Below are 15,716 nucleotides of genomic sequence, written 5' to 3' on the forward strand. Positions count from 1 at the left end.
CCCCAGCCCCACTCCTCCCCCACCATGGGGCCCTTGATCTGCCCCCCCACACCTCTTCCTTCCCTCCCCTTTCACCCCACCAGACTTACCAGCTGCATGCAGCTCTCCAAGCTGCTGGGCTGTGCTCCTCATTGCCTATGTGCTGCGCTGTGGCTGCGCGCACACAGGGGCATTTATTGGCCACATCAGGCTGATTTTTAATACGATCAATTTTCTTTATATTACTGCTGAACCAATATCAGACCAATGTATTGGTGCACCTCCATCTGAATATGCTAGACTGACAGTAGCCCTGTAATATCCTATAAATGTCTATTTTTAAAAGTTTGCAATTGCAAACAGATTTCATTTGACGTATTGCTTGTACTGATTTAGCTCTGCCTTGAAAATATGATATAGGAAACAACTTTCCACAGACAACTGGAGAAACTGAAAAAAATAAGTCTTTTATATCTCTGTATTATATCTTTCTGTGAATATTTGCCCCTATTATAGATTGGAATGGTCTGGCTGTGTCATTCTACTCTGATTACAGCAACGAATATAAAATGGAACCACTTCTCTCATTTAATTTAATGTTGAAGAAAGCTTTAAAACCTTTCTGGGCTACAGGTCAGATGAGTAGTGTGGGGTCCATCCACAGGCTGGACCCAGTGCATGGGATTGGTCTGTGGGCTCAATCTAGTCGATCAACATGTGGGTCTGATCACACACACTGGGTTGGGCCCTGGTTCCACATGCTAGACTGGGCCTGTTGCCCCAGGCCTGGCCCCATGTACCTTGCCTTTGGCCCTGGCCCACGGGCCCCAGTCTCAATGGCATATGCACAAGATTGTGCCTTCCACCTGGGCCCTGGCTCTGGTCCCATATGTGCCAGATCAGGGCCCCAACCCTGGTCCTACATGCTGGCTCAATCTAGTGTATGGGGCCATGCCATCTGGCCACAGGGCTTGGAAATTTGGTGGTGGGGTAGCGGTGGTACATTAATTACCATTGCTTCCCCACCACCAAATCCAGCCTATTGGGAGTCCTGTGGCTCCATAGGCCAAAGGCTGGAGGTCTGCAGGCTGCAGGTTGACACCCCCATGTATTTTCTCACCTATCACTTGCCCCAAAATAAGACATACACCTTGTTTTCTTGGAAGGAGAATTTGTTTTGTTTTGTTTTGGGTTTTTTTAGAAAGGAAATTTCCAGATTTGTGGCCAAAAGAGCTAACTACATGCAACAGTTCACTGGCTACTTTGGGCAAAGCTACAGTGTTTAACTTTTTTGCAGCTGTTGCTTGCTGGCCCAGAGAGAAGTGGTAGCCATTACAGCACAATGTCTCCTTTGTTCTGGCAAAGGAAAAAAAAAATCAGCCCAATTTTGCAGGGCTGATTTTTGGGGGAAAGGGGCATGTGCTATGTGAGTAAATATGGTATATCTCCAATCTGTCAAGGACAGAGTGAAATTCATATTAAGTCCCACCAAAAGGACACTATCATCTTCATTTTTTACTTCAGTTCACTTCCCTTCTTCTAAAAATACTACGCAAAGTGCTGGTTGTACATGCATGCGCATAAGAACGACTCCCCAAGATGTTTAACATAGAACTGAATTTCAGGTGCATAAACCCAAGCTCCCCTTAAGCTGAAGGAGATTCAGAATCACCTAGCTTTCCTAAGCCAGCTATTCATATGGCAGGATTTTAAAGATACGGCTGCTAGTACAACACAACAACAATACGTTTAACTCCACTATTAAAGGGCAGGATTTCTCATGGATAACTATGAGGCATTTTCTTTTCCCCAGCAAATTTGATCACCCACACATCCTGAAGTTGCTTGGAGTTTGTCTGCTGAATGAACCCCAGTACATTATCTTAGAACTGATGGAAGGAGGGGATCTGCTTAGCTATCTACGAGGAGCAAGAATGCAAAAGGTAGGAACAGGGTGCATTTTAGCTACTGATGATACTCCTCACCACCCTCTCCCTCTTTTCTTCACCAACAAAGCCCTGTCTGTCCAATGATTTCTTCCATCTGAGGGTCCCTGCACTGGCTGCTCCGTTTGGTACCCAGGAGCTCATAGTCTGAGTGAGTAGTGAACCAAGTAAATTCATAATCTGAACTCAGATCTCTTGTGTAGCAGGATCCTGAGCTGTCAACAGATCAATGACTGAGTTTTCAAAAATGGGTTTTACTCATAAAATGCTCACTGGGTCTTCCTATGGTGCTTTGAAATAATCGTTAATCAACTTTTAGCGTAGTATTTTCACTGTTTTCTTGTTATTTGTATCATGGAAATATACATAATGTATTAGGAAGAGCTCAAGCACACGGGCAGATTTTATGGCTGCCCCCCAAAGAGTTTAGTTGCTAAAAGAAGCTTAGAAACTAAGAAATGAGGGAGGAGAGAGAAACTTTTAGTTAAATTGTCCATATTTAGTACACAGAATAACAATATGGATTATAAAGTCCTTGAAGAAGGCAATTTAGAGCCAAGATATTATGAGTTTATTTACTGCCAAATTTGGTGGGGACCAACTTTTTGTGAGGTGTACCAAAACCTAAATCCTGTACCTGCTCCAAGTACCACTTCTATGCCCTTCCCCTGCCCAATCTGCTGCTCTGCTTTCTGCTCCCTCCCATACCACGGTGCTACCTACCCTCCCTGATTTGCCACATGCTATACACAGAGGCTGCCTATGCAACTTGTTGCAAGCATGCCACAGGTTGGTCATCTAGTTGCCCCACTATAATGTACAAATAATCCCCTGGGCTTCTGGAGACATTATCTTTCTTCTAAGTTAAGTAGGTGGTTTATTTTGCTATCTCTTACCTACATTAATAGAGCATTTGGTCTTAAATTACGAATAACTAACATTATCTGCTTTATTAACATACAAAGATTTTTCACCTTAGAAAATCTTCTTTAATGTGAAAAAGAGAAAAATAACTCATCTTGGCACAGCAGGAGATCCTTTTTGTTTTGCATGTATGCAAATTGAAGATATTAACTGATGCCTCTGTCTTTTGTAGTTCCAAAGTCCCTTGCTAACACTGATTGATCTTCTGGATATTTGTCTGGATATCTGCAAAGGTTGTGTCTATTTAGAGAAAATGCACTTCATCCACAGGTACAGGTTTAATTTCTTTGTAGTTTTTGTGATTCTTTCACATAGCTGAAGGAGCAAATATTTCAAACTGAAAAATGATAGCCTAGCAAAAGCTCTCACAAGTCTGTCATTGTTTATGCTTGGTAAATTAGGGACCTAGCAGCCCGAAATTGCCTTGTGTCTGTGAAGGAATACAGCAGCGCTTCCCGAATAGTGAAGATTGGGGATTTTGGACTTGCCAGGGACATCTATAAAAATGATTACTATAGAAAAAGAGGAGAAGGCCTGCTCCCTGTGAGATGGATGGCCCCTGAAAGCCTGATTGATGGTGTATTTACTAGTCGATCTGATGTATGGTAAGTTCCTGGCATGGCAAAGCTGTGGGAATAATAATAATAAACACTAAAGCAAGAAAAAAATCAGTTTACAGTAGCAATAGTGTGTTGCTGTAGTGCCACCTCTGGTAATTAGGTACTGAGACATATTCTATCTGTTTGATTGATGTTTCATGCGCTAATTGAAAGTATAACTTTGTGACACACAGCTATTCATATTTCTGCATGTTCATAGTTCTTTATTTACAGCCTTATAGTCTAACTTTGCCCTCCAGTAAGAAGTTCTTGGGGTCATATGACCACAATAATCCTGTACAGATTCCCACAAAGGATCATTTATGTGTTTTTTGGTTTTTTGGTGATCATCAACATCACATTTGCCCTATTCATTGTCCTTTAGATCAAATGGCATATCCTCCCTATAGGAGGCAAATATTTTCTCCTTAGCTTTTTCCAAATGATCTTATTTGTTTTAAAGTTAGTATACATTATTAGGTCCCCTGCCATTTCTGAATCTCTCCCAAGTACCAGCATAGTTTTCAATAGTGCTTCACTGCCATGGAGTAGCTTGGAATGGACACTTTGGTCCTCAACTTCATAAAAAAAACCTTTTAATACATTTGCTTAAACTTGAGATTCACAGGAGTTCATATCTAAGCATTGGTGGGCTCTGGCCCACCCAGGAACAGACATGACTGCACCCTGTCTTTCATTGTGGCCCAGTCATTGTATTTTTACTTTTATGCATATAAGTGAAATATTAAGTGCCCTAGACTTGCTCCATTGTGCAGCCTAGCTCCTTCTGTGTGATGCTGAGCAGTAGTAACTCCTTCAGCTTCTAAGGACATCCCTGGAGACTTCTGAACTGTTGTGTATCTAAACAGAATATGACCAAAGGATACATGGAGCTAATGAAAGTTGAGAATGGTGAGCCCCTTAGAGCAAGGGTTGGCAACCTAGGGTCTGTGGGCCAGATCTGTCCCATGGAACTACTAGATCTGGCTTGCAGATGTGAGGCTTTGGCAGCATTTGGTACTTGCAGGGCTTTGGCTGTGGACACTCTTCTGGTTTTGCTGCAGAGACAAGCAGTGGCAATGCCTGGATCTTACTGTTCCCTTGACTGCCTGCCTCTGACCCAGGGGGGCATTCCAGTCTGCAACTGGAATGGTATGTAGGTTACCTACCACTGTCTTACAGATTTAGTCTCAGTAGTGTGATTGGCATCATAGCTCAGCATCTGTAGAATTTTTAGCAGATCTGCAGATATGACTGAGAATATATGAACTGGTTCATAACAAATTAGTAGTCCAATAGCCCTAATTTTTCCAACTGAACTTTATTGTAAAGTTAGAGAAAATTTAGCTAAATGAGAACAGACATAGTGATCTTTTCTCTAAAAGATAGTTCACCATCATTTAAAATCACTGACATTCTACCTTATTTACTTTTCTTAGGTCTTTTGGAGTCTTAGTATGGGAAACTTTAACCCTGGGTCATCAGCCATATCCAGGTTTCTCCACTCTTGAGGTTTTGCATCATGTACGATCAGGAGGGAGGCTGGAGATGCCAAATAATTGTCCTGATAACCTGTAAGTTAATTTTGGTTCATAACATTATTAAACAATGAGACATTGTGGACCATGCCACCAGCTAGCCACTATTTTGTTCTGCAGTATTTTCCTGAGCAACAGCTTGTGCCTGTAGCTTGTGCTCCCTTTTCTACAACTCATACTTGTATGTGTCAGCTGGGTAACAAACCAGTGATTCAGTTTGTCAATGCAGGATTTTGGTTGTGGCTGAGAAATAAGCCTCAAGATTGAATTGACCATATGTGCTGACGGTTTAAATTAGAGCTCAGATATCAAATGAGCATTTGAGATCGGGTATGAATCTTGAAGCATGATTATAATAACATTTGCTAATAGCTTGTGGATGGCTTTCTGAGCCTAAATATAAACCATTGAGTGGAGAATGTGGGATTTTCAGTCTGTGCAGTCAGTTATAAATCAAGGAGTTATATGTAAACTGTAAATAAGATGGCTGGTCGAGGGGCTTGGTTTTAGGTTATACAGCCTTTCATGACTAAGTCACAGGTTTAAATTTAGGTATTTTTCTTAAATTCATTCACTCTGTTAATGACAGGAAATCATGATGGTTTTGAGAAATGAGTTGTTGGTCTTTGTCTGGTTCCTAGTATACTTGATGCCCATACACCTGTCATAACTAGATTTGTTGCTTGCAACCTCAGGTGAAATAATAGATAGAATTTATACAAAGACTAAGCTATCCTCTCATGGTAGATCAGTAATTCTCAACCAGGGTGCCGCAACACCCTTGGGGTGTCTTGAGATCCTTTCAAAGCTGTCTTAGGGTGCTACTCAATGTTAGCACTATTAGGTGTGCAAACATGATTCACAAGGCAAACCCAGAGATTTCAAATAGGAATCCATAATGTTAAACACATTCTGACCTGTTGTAGGATTTCTGAGTTTTTTGCAACAGAAAAACAGCACTATTATTTTTCTGTAGTCAAAAAAAAACAGTGAAAACTAAGATTTAGCATTTTCTGCAGTGTACCTGTAGTCTAATGAGAGGTGCCTCAAGTATAAAAATGTTGGGAACAACTGCTATAGATATAATGCAAAGTTTGAGGCAATTGTGAAGGTGAAGTCTGCAGCCGATCGGTCTTTAACAATTCTGTAGATTAACAGAGGCTTCCAATTTTAATGTCTCTTTCAAGTATTAATTTCAATTCTATTAAAGAGAGTCTTTAAAGAGAGGAATCGTTCTGTGACTGGTTTTTACAGGTGGGTCTATTTGCCCCACTGTGAGTTTCAGAGGCGATTGCTACAAAGTATTTGCCATTACATAGAACTGTTTAGAGAACAATCAGTCCGATTCAACCAAAAAATTGGTTTCATTTTGTATTGAGGCAAAACTGTGGCCTTTTACAAAAGCTTCATTACAAACTGAGGAAATGGATAGGCAAAAAAATTGGAGAGAGGATGGGGTGGCAGTGGTGAGAGACAGAGAGAGAGGAAGAAAAAACAAGGCACACAGAGATTAAATAATGTCCTGTGATTATGGTATTGGGATGTAGGAGCCCCAAGTTCAACTTTCCCCTGCCTGTATTAGTCTCACAGTTGAAGCTGTTCCACTTCATATAAAAAATTAAATATTCATTCATTCAGGATGAGGTGCCCCTCTTCCTAGGTGACTTTCCAAATCATTGGGATATTGGCTCTTCTATCATGGGGTTCTTTCTCTTTCTCCATCATTTTAATAAGAAATCAGACTGTTTGGTCAAAATTGATACCATTGAACAACAACAACAGCAAAATTGTGTCAATTAACTGGCATTTTTGATAAAAAAGTCATCAAAAGATCCCTAATCTATGGCATGAAATGTCTCTCTCTTAGTAAGAGGCTATTCAAACTGGTTCATGTTACCACGATAAAAATTAGGTGGAAATCTAAAAAGACTGAACAAAATCTTAAATAACGCTATAAGGGTCCACTTCCAAAAGATAGAATGTGCAGGCTGACCCTCATGGAGTTCCTTATTTCCATGAGGCACTAGGGGGGAGTAAAGGTTTGTCTAGGTGTCATAATTTGTAGATCGGGGCCTAAGATCAATGACCTTGTCTTTAAAAAGGAAAGAGTCTGAATTAGTTCTTTTGAATCTTGTGCCATCTTTTATCTCTTTGGGTGAACATTCAGCACCTGCACGTAGGTTCTGTCAGTCGAGTAAATAATTTGTTGCTACTTTGCACGGTCATTACTGGAATGCCTAGATTCTTGGCATTCCTGCTCCTCTCTACATGGTTTTGAACCTGCATTGGACAGCCGCAGTCATTAATCGTCTCCTTTGCACTTTAGCTCACTCATTGTCATTTTACAAAACAAACCATCACTGATAGGAAGAGAGTTCAAAGGGCAAACTACTTCAATTGAGAAGTGTTTGGGAATTCACTATAGGCTTACGCCGTAGGGCAAGTAGAATTGACATGAAACCTTAGGATATAGAAAGCATTAAGGGGATAAGAATTATACATATAGTCTTGCGGGGTTGGGAAGGCTGTGGTGCTTTTTTCCCCTTCACTTGTTTCTCAAAACATTACTCCAGGAAGATAATCCACTTTTCTGAATGAGTGCAGGAGGGTTGGAGTCGGAAATAAGGCTCACCAAATCTATAAACTCTTACTTTTATTAAAATAAATATGGTATTTACACTATTTAAATATATTTATCTACACTGGTAGCATCTAATTCAACACAGGTAGTACAACCATATTGCTGAGCCCATGGTTATAGAGCAAGGCAATGTTTGAGCTAAATCAATGCAAATTTCTGCAAGCCCAAAGCCTGTACCTAGGGGTCTGTACATGCACAGCTATATTGATTGTTGAAATCAAGGCTAATTACATTACATAGGTAAAACCAAAGCTTCCATACTGAATCCCTCCAATGCTACCTTTGAATTCCTGCTGCTTTCATTACCAGGTTCATCACCAGGTGATAAAACACTTCTAGAATGCATGCAACCAAACACATAGGCAGGCAGACATTGGAGAAAAAGTTTGATTAAAAAAACAGCCTGGAGGGGTAGCCAGACTTTCACTGGACTCTTCTTAATCCTAAACATTTTTCTTGTTTTCTAGTAACAAAACCACCCAGAGTGCTTTTCATTGCACATGAGATAATTGTTAGCCTCCTAGAGAACCCAGTGTATACTGTAAAACTTCATAGCTATAGTTTACCTAGAGCAGTGGTTCACAACCTTGTTAGATTCTAGGCACCCCTCATTAGATCTAAGGCACACCTCTGAAAATGCTAATTTTTAGTTTTTGTTTTATACAAAAAATAATAGAGCGATTCTTCTGTTGCAAAGAACTGAAAGAGCCCACAGGTCAGAATGTTTTTGATAGTATGGATTCCTATTTGAAATCTTTGGGGTTATCTTGTGAATCATGTTTGCATATCAAAGAGTGCTAACATTGTGTGACACCCCAAGGCACCTTTCAAAGGAAATCCAGACACCCCAGGGGTGCTGTGTCTAGACCAGTTGAGAATAACTTATCTACAGTCTCTTAAAACCAGATTCTCCAGTCCCTGTCTACACTACATATATAGTCACAGTCTTGGCTGTAACTGCTTTTTTCCCTAATCCAGTTAAAACATAATTTCAGTGTGTAGATCTTAAGTGAACCTTAACTGGATCTTAACTGAATTTTTTAAATAGGATAAAGTTTTAAGTATTGCTTAAACCTATAATTAAATCAGTTTTTAAAGTTTGGCTGAAGGATAGAGTTTTGATCTACTTTTTCTCATGTCTTTTGAAAGACATTTCCCATGAAATAATATAATCCTGTGTCACAATTTTAAACATGTATGCATATAGTGTGAATGAGTGGAAAACAGAAGTAATATCAAGTTTCACCAGTTATCCTTGTGGTCTTTCTCATAAATTCCTGTTGAGCATATTAAGCTGACACACTGTTTGTTACTTTGCATTCATCCCTGGCAACAAAAAGTGTTTGTTCTCATATTTTCATTCAGACACAGAATGAATGGTTGATATGCTCAGATGGCTTTCACCTTCCCAAGCTTCTAACATTGTTAAGTACATTGAATCGTAGGGAAGTAGGGCTGGAAGGGACCTCCGAAGGACATCTAGTCGACCATCCTTTCTAAGGCAGAACTACTTTATGGTGGATAGATTCCTATCCAAACCATCCTATACAATCCACAAACTAAACTCTACCTAAGACTACTGTCAACCCTGACAAAACATAGACGTAACACCCTAACCTGCCAGAAGTAAAGTAGGGGAACATGCAGCCAATACCCTGCTTCTATAAAATGTAGTCAATATATGCTTAAGAGATCCCAGATAGGGAGCCATGCCCTCTGCTACAGAGGAAAGTAAAAACCTCCACAGTCTGTATCAATCTTACCACGAGGTAAAATTCCTTCCCGACCCCAAATATGGTGATTGGTCAGACACTGAGCAGAAAGGCAAGACCCTTGAGCCAGGAACCCCTAGTTTTGGTTCCAGCAGGAACATTGGCATACCCCAGCCAAAATCTTCAGCTTTGGCTGTAGCCAATATCTAATGCTTTTGAGGGAAGCTTAAACATCCTGTTCCTGCTGTGGCCACCCATTTTATATTTGTTTTCTTGGTTATTCCTCCCAAGGTGTAGTACTTTGCATTTGTCCACATTGAACTTCATCCTGTTAGCTCTAGTTCAAATTTCCAATCTGTCAAGATCCTCCTGAAATGAGCTTGCATCCTTCAACAAATTCACAGTCCTTCCTGGTTTCATGTCAGCTATAAACTTGCTCAAGAAGCTTTCTATGCCAGCATCCACATCATTAATAAACACTTTGAACAGCACCAGGCCCATGAAAGACCCCTGTGGGACTCCACTAAAATCCTCCTGCCATTCTGACATGGACTCATTAATAATTACCTTTGGCTTGTGGCTATTGAGCCAGTTGGCAGTTACCAGTATCCACCTTATAGTTGTTTTATCTAACCCACATTTCTCCAATTTGTTTATGAGAGGTCATGCGGGACCTTGTCAAAAATTGCTGAAGTATAGATACACTGTATCCACAGTATTCCCTTCATCCACTCAAGCAGTTACTTTGTCAAAGAAGGAGATCATATTTGTTTGTCATGATTTGTTTTTCATAAAGCCATGCTGGCTGCTTGTGATCAGCCTTTCCTCTGCCAGAGGTTTGCCAATGACCTTCCTCAGCTTATGCTCTAGTAACTTTCCAGGTATTGAGGTGAAGCTAACTGGCTGGTAGTTCCTTTAGTCCTCCTTTTGGCCTTTTTTTAAAAAGGGTCACTATGTTGGCCCTTTCCAGTCCTTTGGTACTTACCTCATCTCCTATGACTTCATGAATATTATTGCCAAGGGCTCCAAGATCTCCTCTGCCATTTTCTTCAGTACCCTGGAATGATGTTCATCTGGCCCTGTTGACTTAAATACATTAGACCAAACAAAAGCTTTCTGACTACTTCTATTGTTATCTCCTCCCTCAGCTTGCCCCCTTCCTTATCCAGATAATCCCTATTAGAAGCTTACTCATTTTGCAAAGAATGGGGCAAAGTAGCTGTTGAGTAGATCCACCTTTTTACATCTTCAGATAGGAATTTCTTCTGGCTTGTTAACAGAGGATCCACAGCTTCCTTGGTCCTTCTTTTCTGGCCAACATATAGAACCCCTTCTTGTTGTCCTTAACCTCCTTTGCCAGGTGCAACTCATTCTTTATCTTTGCCTTCTTGATTTTGTCTCTGTAGATACTTGCCATTTCTTGGCATGCTTTCTTGTTGACCTGCCCCTTCTTCCATTGCCTGTATGCTTCCCTTATGCATTTGAGGTATTTTAGAAGCTTTTTCTGCAACCACATTGGTCTCTGTGTGGTCTCTTGCTGGAGGGTTTTGATCACCATCCCCTGTGGAACCTAGTTTAAAGTCCTCCTTTTTAGGTTGGCCAGATGATGTCCAAATATACTCTTCACCATTCTTGTCAGATGGATTCCTTCGCTCAATAGTAATCCTCCTCCCAAGAATGTACATCCATTGTTAACAAAGACAAAGCCTTCACATTGACACCACCATCTCAGCCACATGTTCACTTCCAGGATACAATAGTTTCTGCCTGGAATTGTTAAGAACACCACTTGTGCTCCAAGCTCCTTAACCCTCCTGCCAAGAGCATCATAGTCACCTCTGATCTGCTTAGTATCATTCCTGGCAGTACCCTTGGTATCTACGTGGAGAAGGAGGAAGGAGGAGTGGTCCCAAGGATGGATGAGATTTTGTAGTCTTCCTGAGCCTCCTCTTGGGCCCCCAAATGTGGACAAAAAATTGGTGCCTCTGTCCCCTGCAGAAGAGAGTCACCAACCACCACCACCCTTCTCTTCCTTCTTGGTGCAGTGGTCCTGGAGCCCCTTTCCTTGGGTCTTGCACTACCTGTGCTCTAGACCACTGATTCCTCTGCCTGATGCCTGTAGATGTCCATTCTGCTTTCTTTTCCTCAAAAGTTTCACTACAGAGTACTTGAAAGTGGTTGCTGGCTTCAATCTGCTGCTCTTCAATTCTGAGGACCCTTCTCTTTCAAGTAGTTACATGCTGCCACTTCTCCATTCCCAGCTTCTCGTAACTCTTGTCCAAGTAATCTTCCTGGTTCCTGATGCAATACAGCAAGGATATCTTAGCTTCCAATCATTGAATCTTCTCCTCCAGGGCAGAAACCAGCTTACACTTGGTGCAGACAAAGTCCTCCTGACCCCCTGGGAGGAACATGAACCAGGCACATCCCACACTGCTCACAACAACTGACTCAGACTCTGTGTGTGCCTCCTTAGCTCACTGGAGAACACCTAGATTAGAAGAAGAAGTGGGGAGGGAAGGGAAGAAGAGGGGAAAAAAAGACACCACAAGAACCTGAACACCAAATATCACACCACAGGACCCTTGCACATAATCAAACACACCCATGCACAGAGTCTCCTGCTCCCAGGCTCCCTCCTGGGGCAAACTCCCTAGGCAAAATCCCTCCCTGTGGGTGTGTCCACACATGCCTATATATGCACAGCAATAAATTCTGGAGCTTATCATTCTGGAGCTTATTGCTGCCAGGCACGTGTCTGCATCTGCTCTCAGACCACAGCACATTGAGCCAGGATAGGGGAGCACATGTAGACACTGAGACATTTACTGCACTAACTAGGCAGCTGTGCAGTAAACAAGATGTGCCCTGTTTGCTGCTCTTATAGTTCACTGGGGGCTGCCTTTTCATAAGGCTGCCTATCCTAGCTCCACTTCACAGTTGCCTAAACCAGCCCTACCCAGAGCAAGCCCTGTCACTGAGGGCACTGACAAACATGCAGCTCCCTGCTGTAATTCATGGTACTTCACATAAAGCACTGTGAGTTACGGTGATTCTCCAGACCCAACAGACATTTGCTGTTGGGTCCCATGGGTTGGGGGATCAAGCTGTGGTTTGGAACAGCTGTGAGTCTGCAGTTGCTCTCCCCTAGCCCTGCCCCTCCCCACTCTCAGCCCCAGTGCTGTCCTCAGAAAGGGAGGTTGGGAAAGTAGTGGAGGGAGCTTGGTCTGGTGTTTGCCTAGCCTGTGCTGGAGGGTGGGGCAGGTGGATTGAACTCCTCTTGCTCAGCCCAGCCCTGCTCCCGGCATGTGCTAACGTAACTTAATGAAGGTGCTGCATCTTGGAGTACCTTCTTTTGAACCTTCATATAATGAGGGTTCAGATTGTCATGAGATTGAGCCCTTTTGAAGTGCTCTGCAGCTGTCTGAAAGGGCACGGCTATAGAGCGCTTCAGGGGTCTGATTGCACAACAAAATATCACTTGTGTCAGTGCCCTTAGTCACGCAGGGGAGGGAAGAAAAGAAAAATATGAGAGCAAGGGGGAGAGAGAGAGACAGACAAAGAGACAGCCAGACAGAGAAAAGCGAACACACATCACAGGGGGAAAAGGAAAAAAGAACACATCCAAACACACACATTGGGCCCTAGGCAAACACTATAGCACCAATCAGCCACCCTAGGCCACTAGCACAGAGAAAAACCTTTTCAAGGTCGCCTTGCCCCTGCACTGCTTACCCCAGAGCAACTGCTCTCTGTTTACTGCTCAATTTACTGAGTTTTCTAGTAAGTTGTCTTGCTGAGTTTTCTATCTAATGCAAATTTTCACCATGTAACATGAAAGAAAAGCTGGTGATCACAGGTTGCTTTGTATGTCATTGATAAAATCTGGCACATCACAAATAGCTATCCATGCAAAATACCATACAAATTAAGAGGCTGAGCGAATATTTTTGATTCTGAGAAACAGATAAATATTTTAATGATATTATTGTTGCACATTACCCATCATATCTGGCATTAATAAATTGAGCTATCTAAGCAAATTTGTTTAGGAAATAAGAATATATAAGATACTAAAATGGCCCATCATGATTCTGAGTGATTTTAGCTTTAAGGCTGTGGAACTATAAAAAAATCATAGTGTCTGCATCCACTGAATGTCAGGAGAGAAGAGATTTCAAAATTGGATAATAAAGCATTTTATCAGTGAATGAACAGATGGTTCAGGACACTGCTAATGGAATATGGAGTGCTCACTATTCAAATCCTGCCTGAGGAAACAGTGATTAGTGGCTAAGCATTATAGCTTAGTCACCTTAGTGATTTATGTTATTGGTTTGTTGATTGTGTTTGCAAATATCTACATCTCAGGGCCCCTCTACACATGCAGGTAATTGTGATCCGAGGCTCGCCTTGCACCAGTGATAACATGTGATGGGATCTAATGCATGATCTACACAATTGTGCCTCCTGCCATGCCAAACGTGCATGACAGGAGGTGTGATTGTGGGATCATACATTAGATCCCATTGCACCTTATCACTGGTGCAAGGCGAGCCTGGGATCATGATATGGGGTTCCGTCTGCACCAGCTTCTGTGCCTATGAGCCCTGCAGCTGACAGGGCTTGGTGGGGCTCATAGTGGGGGCAGCATTCCCCAGCACTATCCCACTGAGAACCCTGCAGCCAACATGGGTTGCAGCGCTCACAGCCAGGGCAAAGCTGGAAATGCTGCCCTCACTGTGAGCATCGTTAGCTGTGGGGCTCACAGTGGTGGCAATGTTCTCCCTGCTGCCATTGCTATAAGTCCCATACCACATGAAGTTCACAGCAGGGGCAGTGTGCTCCCTGCCATCCCCACTATGAGCCCCACAGCTAAAGATGCTGCCCCCGCTGCAAGCCCTACAGTCAAAGAGGCTGCCCCTGCTAAGAGCCTTGTCAGCTGCAGGGCTGACAGTGGGCAGTGCACCCCTGTGACTTCAGCTGATGGGCTTCCAGCTACTGGGGAGCACTTGGCCACACGTTCAATTATTGGTATGATTACAACAAGCTACAAAGTTATTACACTTTTATGTGGAATAACTTCGTATTGCTTGTTTTATCATGCCATTAATTGGTGGAACATGTAGCTGGGTCACAACTTAAGGTATGATTAGCTGGTTAATGTGTAGCAGATAGACAGCCTTATGTGTAGCAGATAGAGAGGGCCTTAGTGGCATCTAGAAAGCATTCAGGCAACCTTGGTAAGTATATAATTTTTGTAATATTACAGTGGATTCTAGGTTTCAGAAACATCTGTTTTGGTAAAATAAAATAATTTTCATGGTGAACATGTGTAACAACCATTGATTTCTTGGATTCAATTCCTCTTACTTGCCATTACTGAAATCTCCTGGGCCAGATCCTCTACTAGTGAAAATCATCATAGGTCTAACTGAAGTGAGTGGAGATATGCCCATTTATGCCACGTGAGGATCCTTAGTGAGGATTAAGTGTTGGCATTATATTTAAAAATATGTCATTTATTTTTTTCAGATGGGATTTGGTGGTAAGATGCTGGGTCCAAGAACCATGTAACAGACCCACTTTCTGTTGTATTCAGGATCAAATGCAAGAGGTGAGAAACTCTCCTCTGTGCTATACCTCTCACCTTTATAGCAACACATTGTCCACTGGAGTCATCAATCAGGCCTTTGAAGGTGAGTTTGAGTTGTGGCCTGTAGCCCCTCTTGTTTCCCTTGTTAACAATATTAATGAAAAGTAAAAAAAAAAATTGTACAGTAGTTAAACTTCTCCTGTCCCTTCATGATCATATTTCATTCCCTTATCACTCCATGTGAAATAGGAAGTTCTTTTAAAATTGTTTTAAGCAGAATTCACAAATGATTGAATAACTGGAAAAAATAGGTTGTTTACAAAAGCATTGGAGATTTTTAGGTGTGAATTATTTTTTGTTAAGTAGGCCTTACATACATCTAAATCTGGGGTAAGTCTACTGGCATGAAGGGAATTCTCAGATTTCTTCCCGTGACAATGAGATTAGGGAAAATCATGACAACATGCTTGTCATGATTTTCCCAGAAATGCTGTAAAATATGAAGCAAATATAAAAGCAAGGGGAGAAGAGTCTTTTGGGCTAGGGACAGGCATTACATATAAATTGGTTTATGATCAGAAACTGGTTTAAATCTATACCAGAACAGACATTCAGTGCACATATACCAGTTTGAAAATGGCTGAAACCCGTTTGAGGTAAACCTGGTTGAATGTAGTATCAGATTGAATGTAGTATCTCTGCTCCATAGCAGGGCTGGCCCCACCCCTCTGCTCCCTGCTGGAACTCTGGCAGAGACTTCAGGCACATCAGCATCTGCCTG

The 15,716-nt window shown here is 41.9% G+C and overlaps 1 protein-coding gene across 1 annotated transcript in view; it reads left to right on the forward strand.

Moving 5' to 3' along the window:
• ROS1 (ROS proto-oncogene 1, receptor tyrosine kinase) overlaps positions 1-15,716 on the forward strand; it is a 175,728-nt gene that overhangs the window by 139,820 nt on the left and 20,192 nt on the right. The window contains exons 39-43 of the mRNA XM_019520222.1: positions 1,793-1,922; positions 3,022-3,119; positions 3,251-3,454; positions 4,888-5,022; positions 14,875-15,038. Of these exons, the coding sequence (XP_019375767.1) occupies positions 1,793-1,922; positions 3,022-3,119; positions 3,251-3,454; positions 4,888-5,022; positions 14,875-15,038 (731 nt within the window). The remainder of the gene's footprint in view (positions 1-1,792; positions 1,923-3,021; positions 3,120-3,250; positions 3,455-4,887; positions 5,023-14,874; positions 15,039-15,716) is intronic.

This window comes from Gavialis gangeticus, unplaced genomic scaffold (assembly GCF_001723915.1).
Source record: "Gavialis gangeticus isolate Ggan-Ray unplaced genomic scaffold, GavGan_comp1, whole genome shotgun sequence".
In the NCBI taxonomy this organism is placed as follows: domain Eukaryota; kingdom Metazoa; phylum Chordata; order Crocodylia; family Gavialidae; genus Gavialis; species Gavialis gangeticus.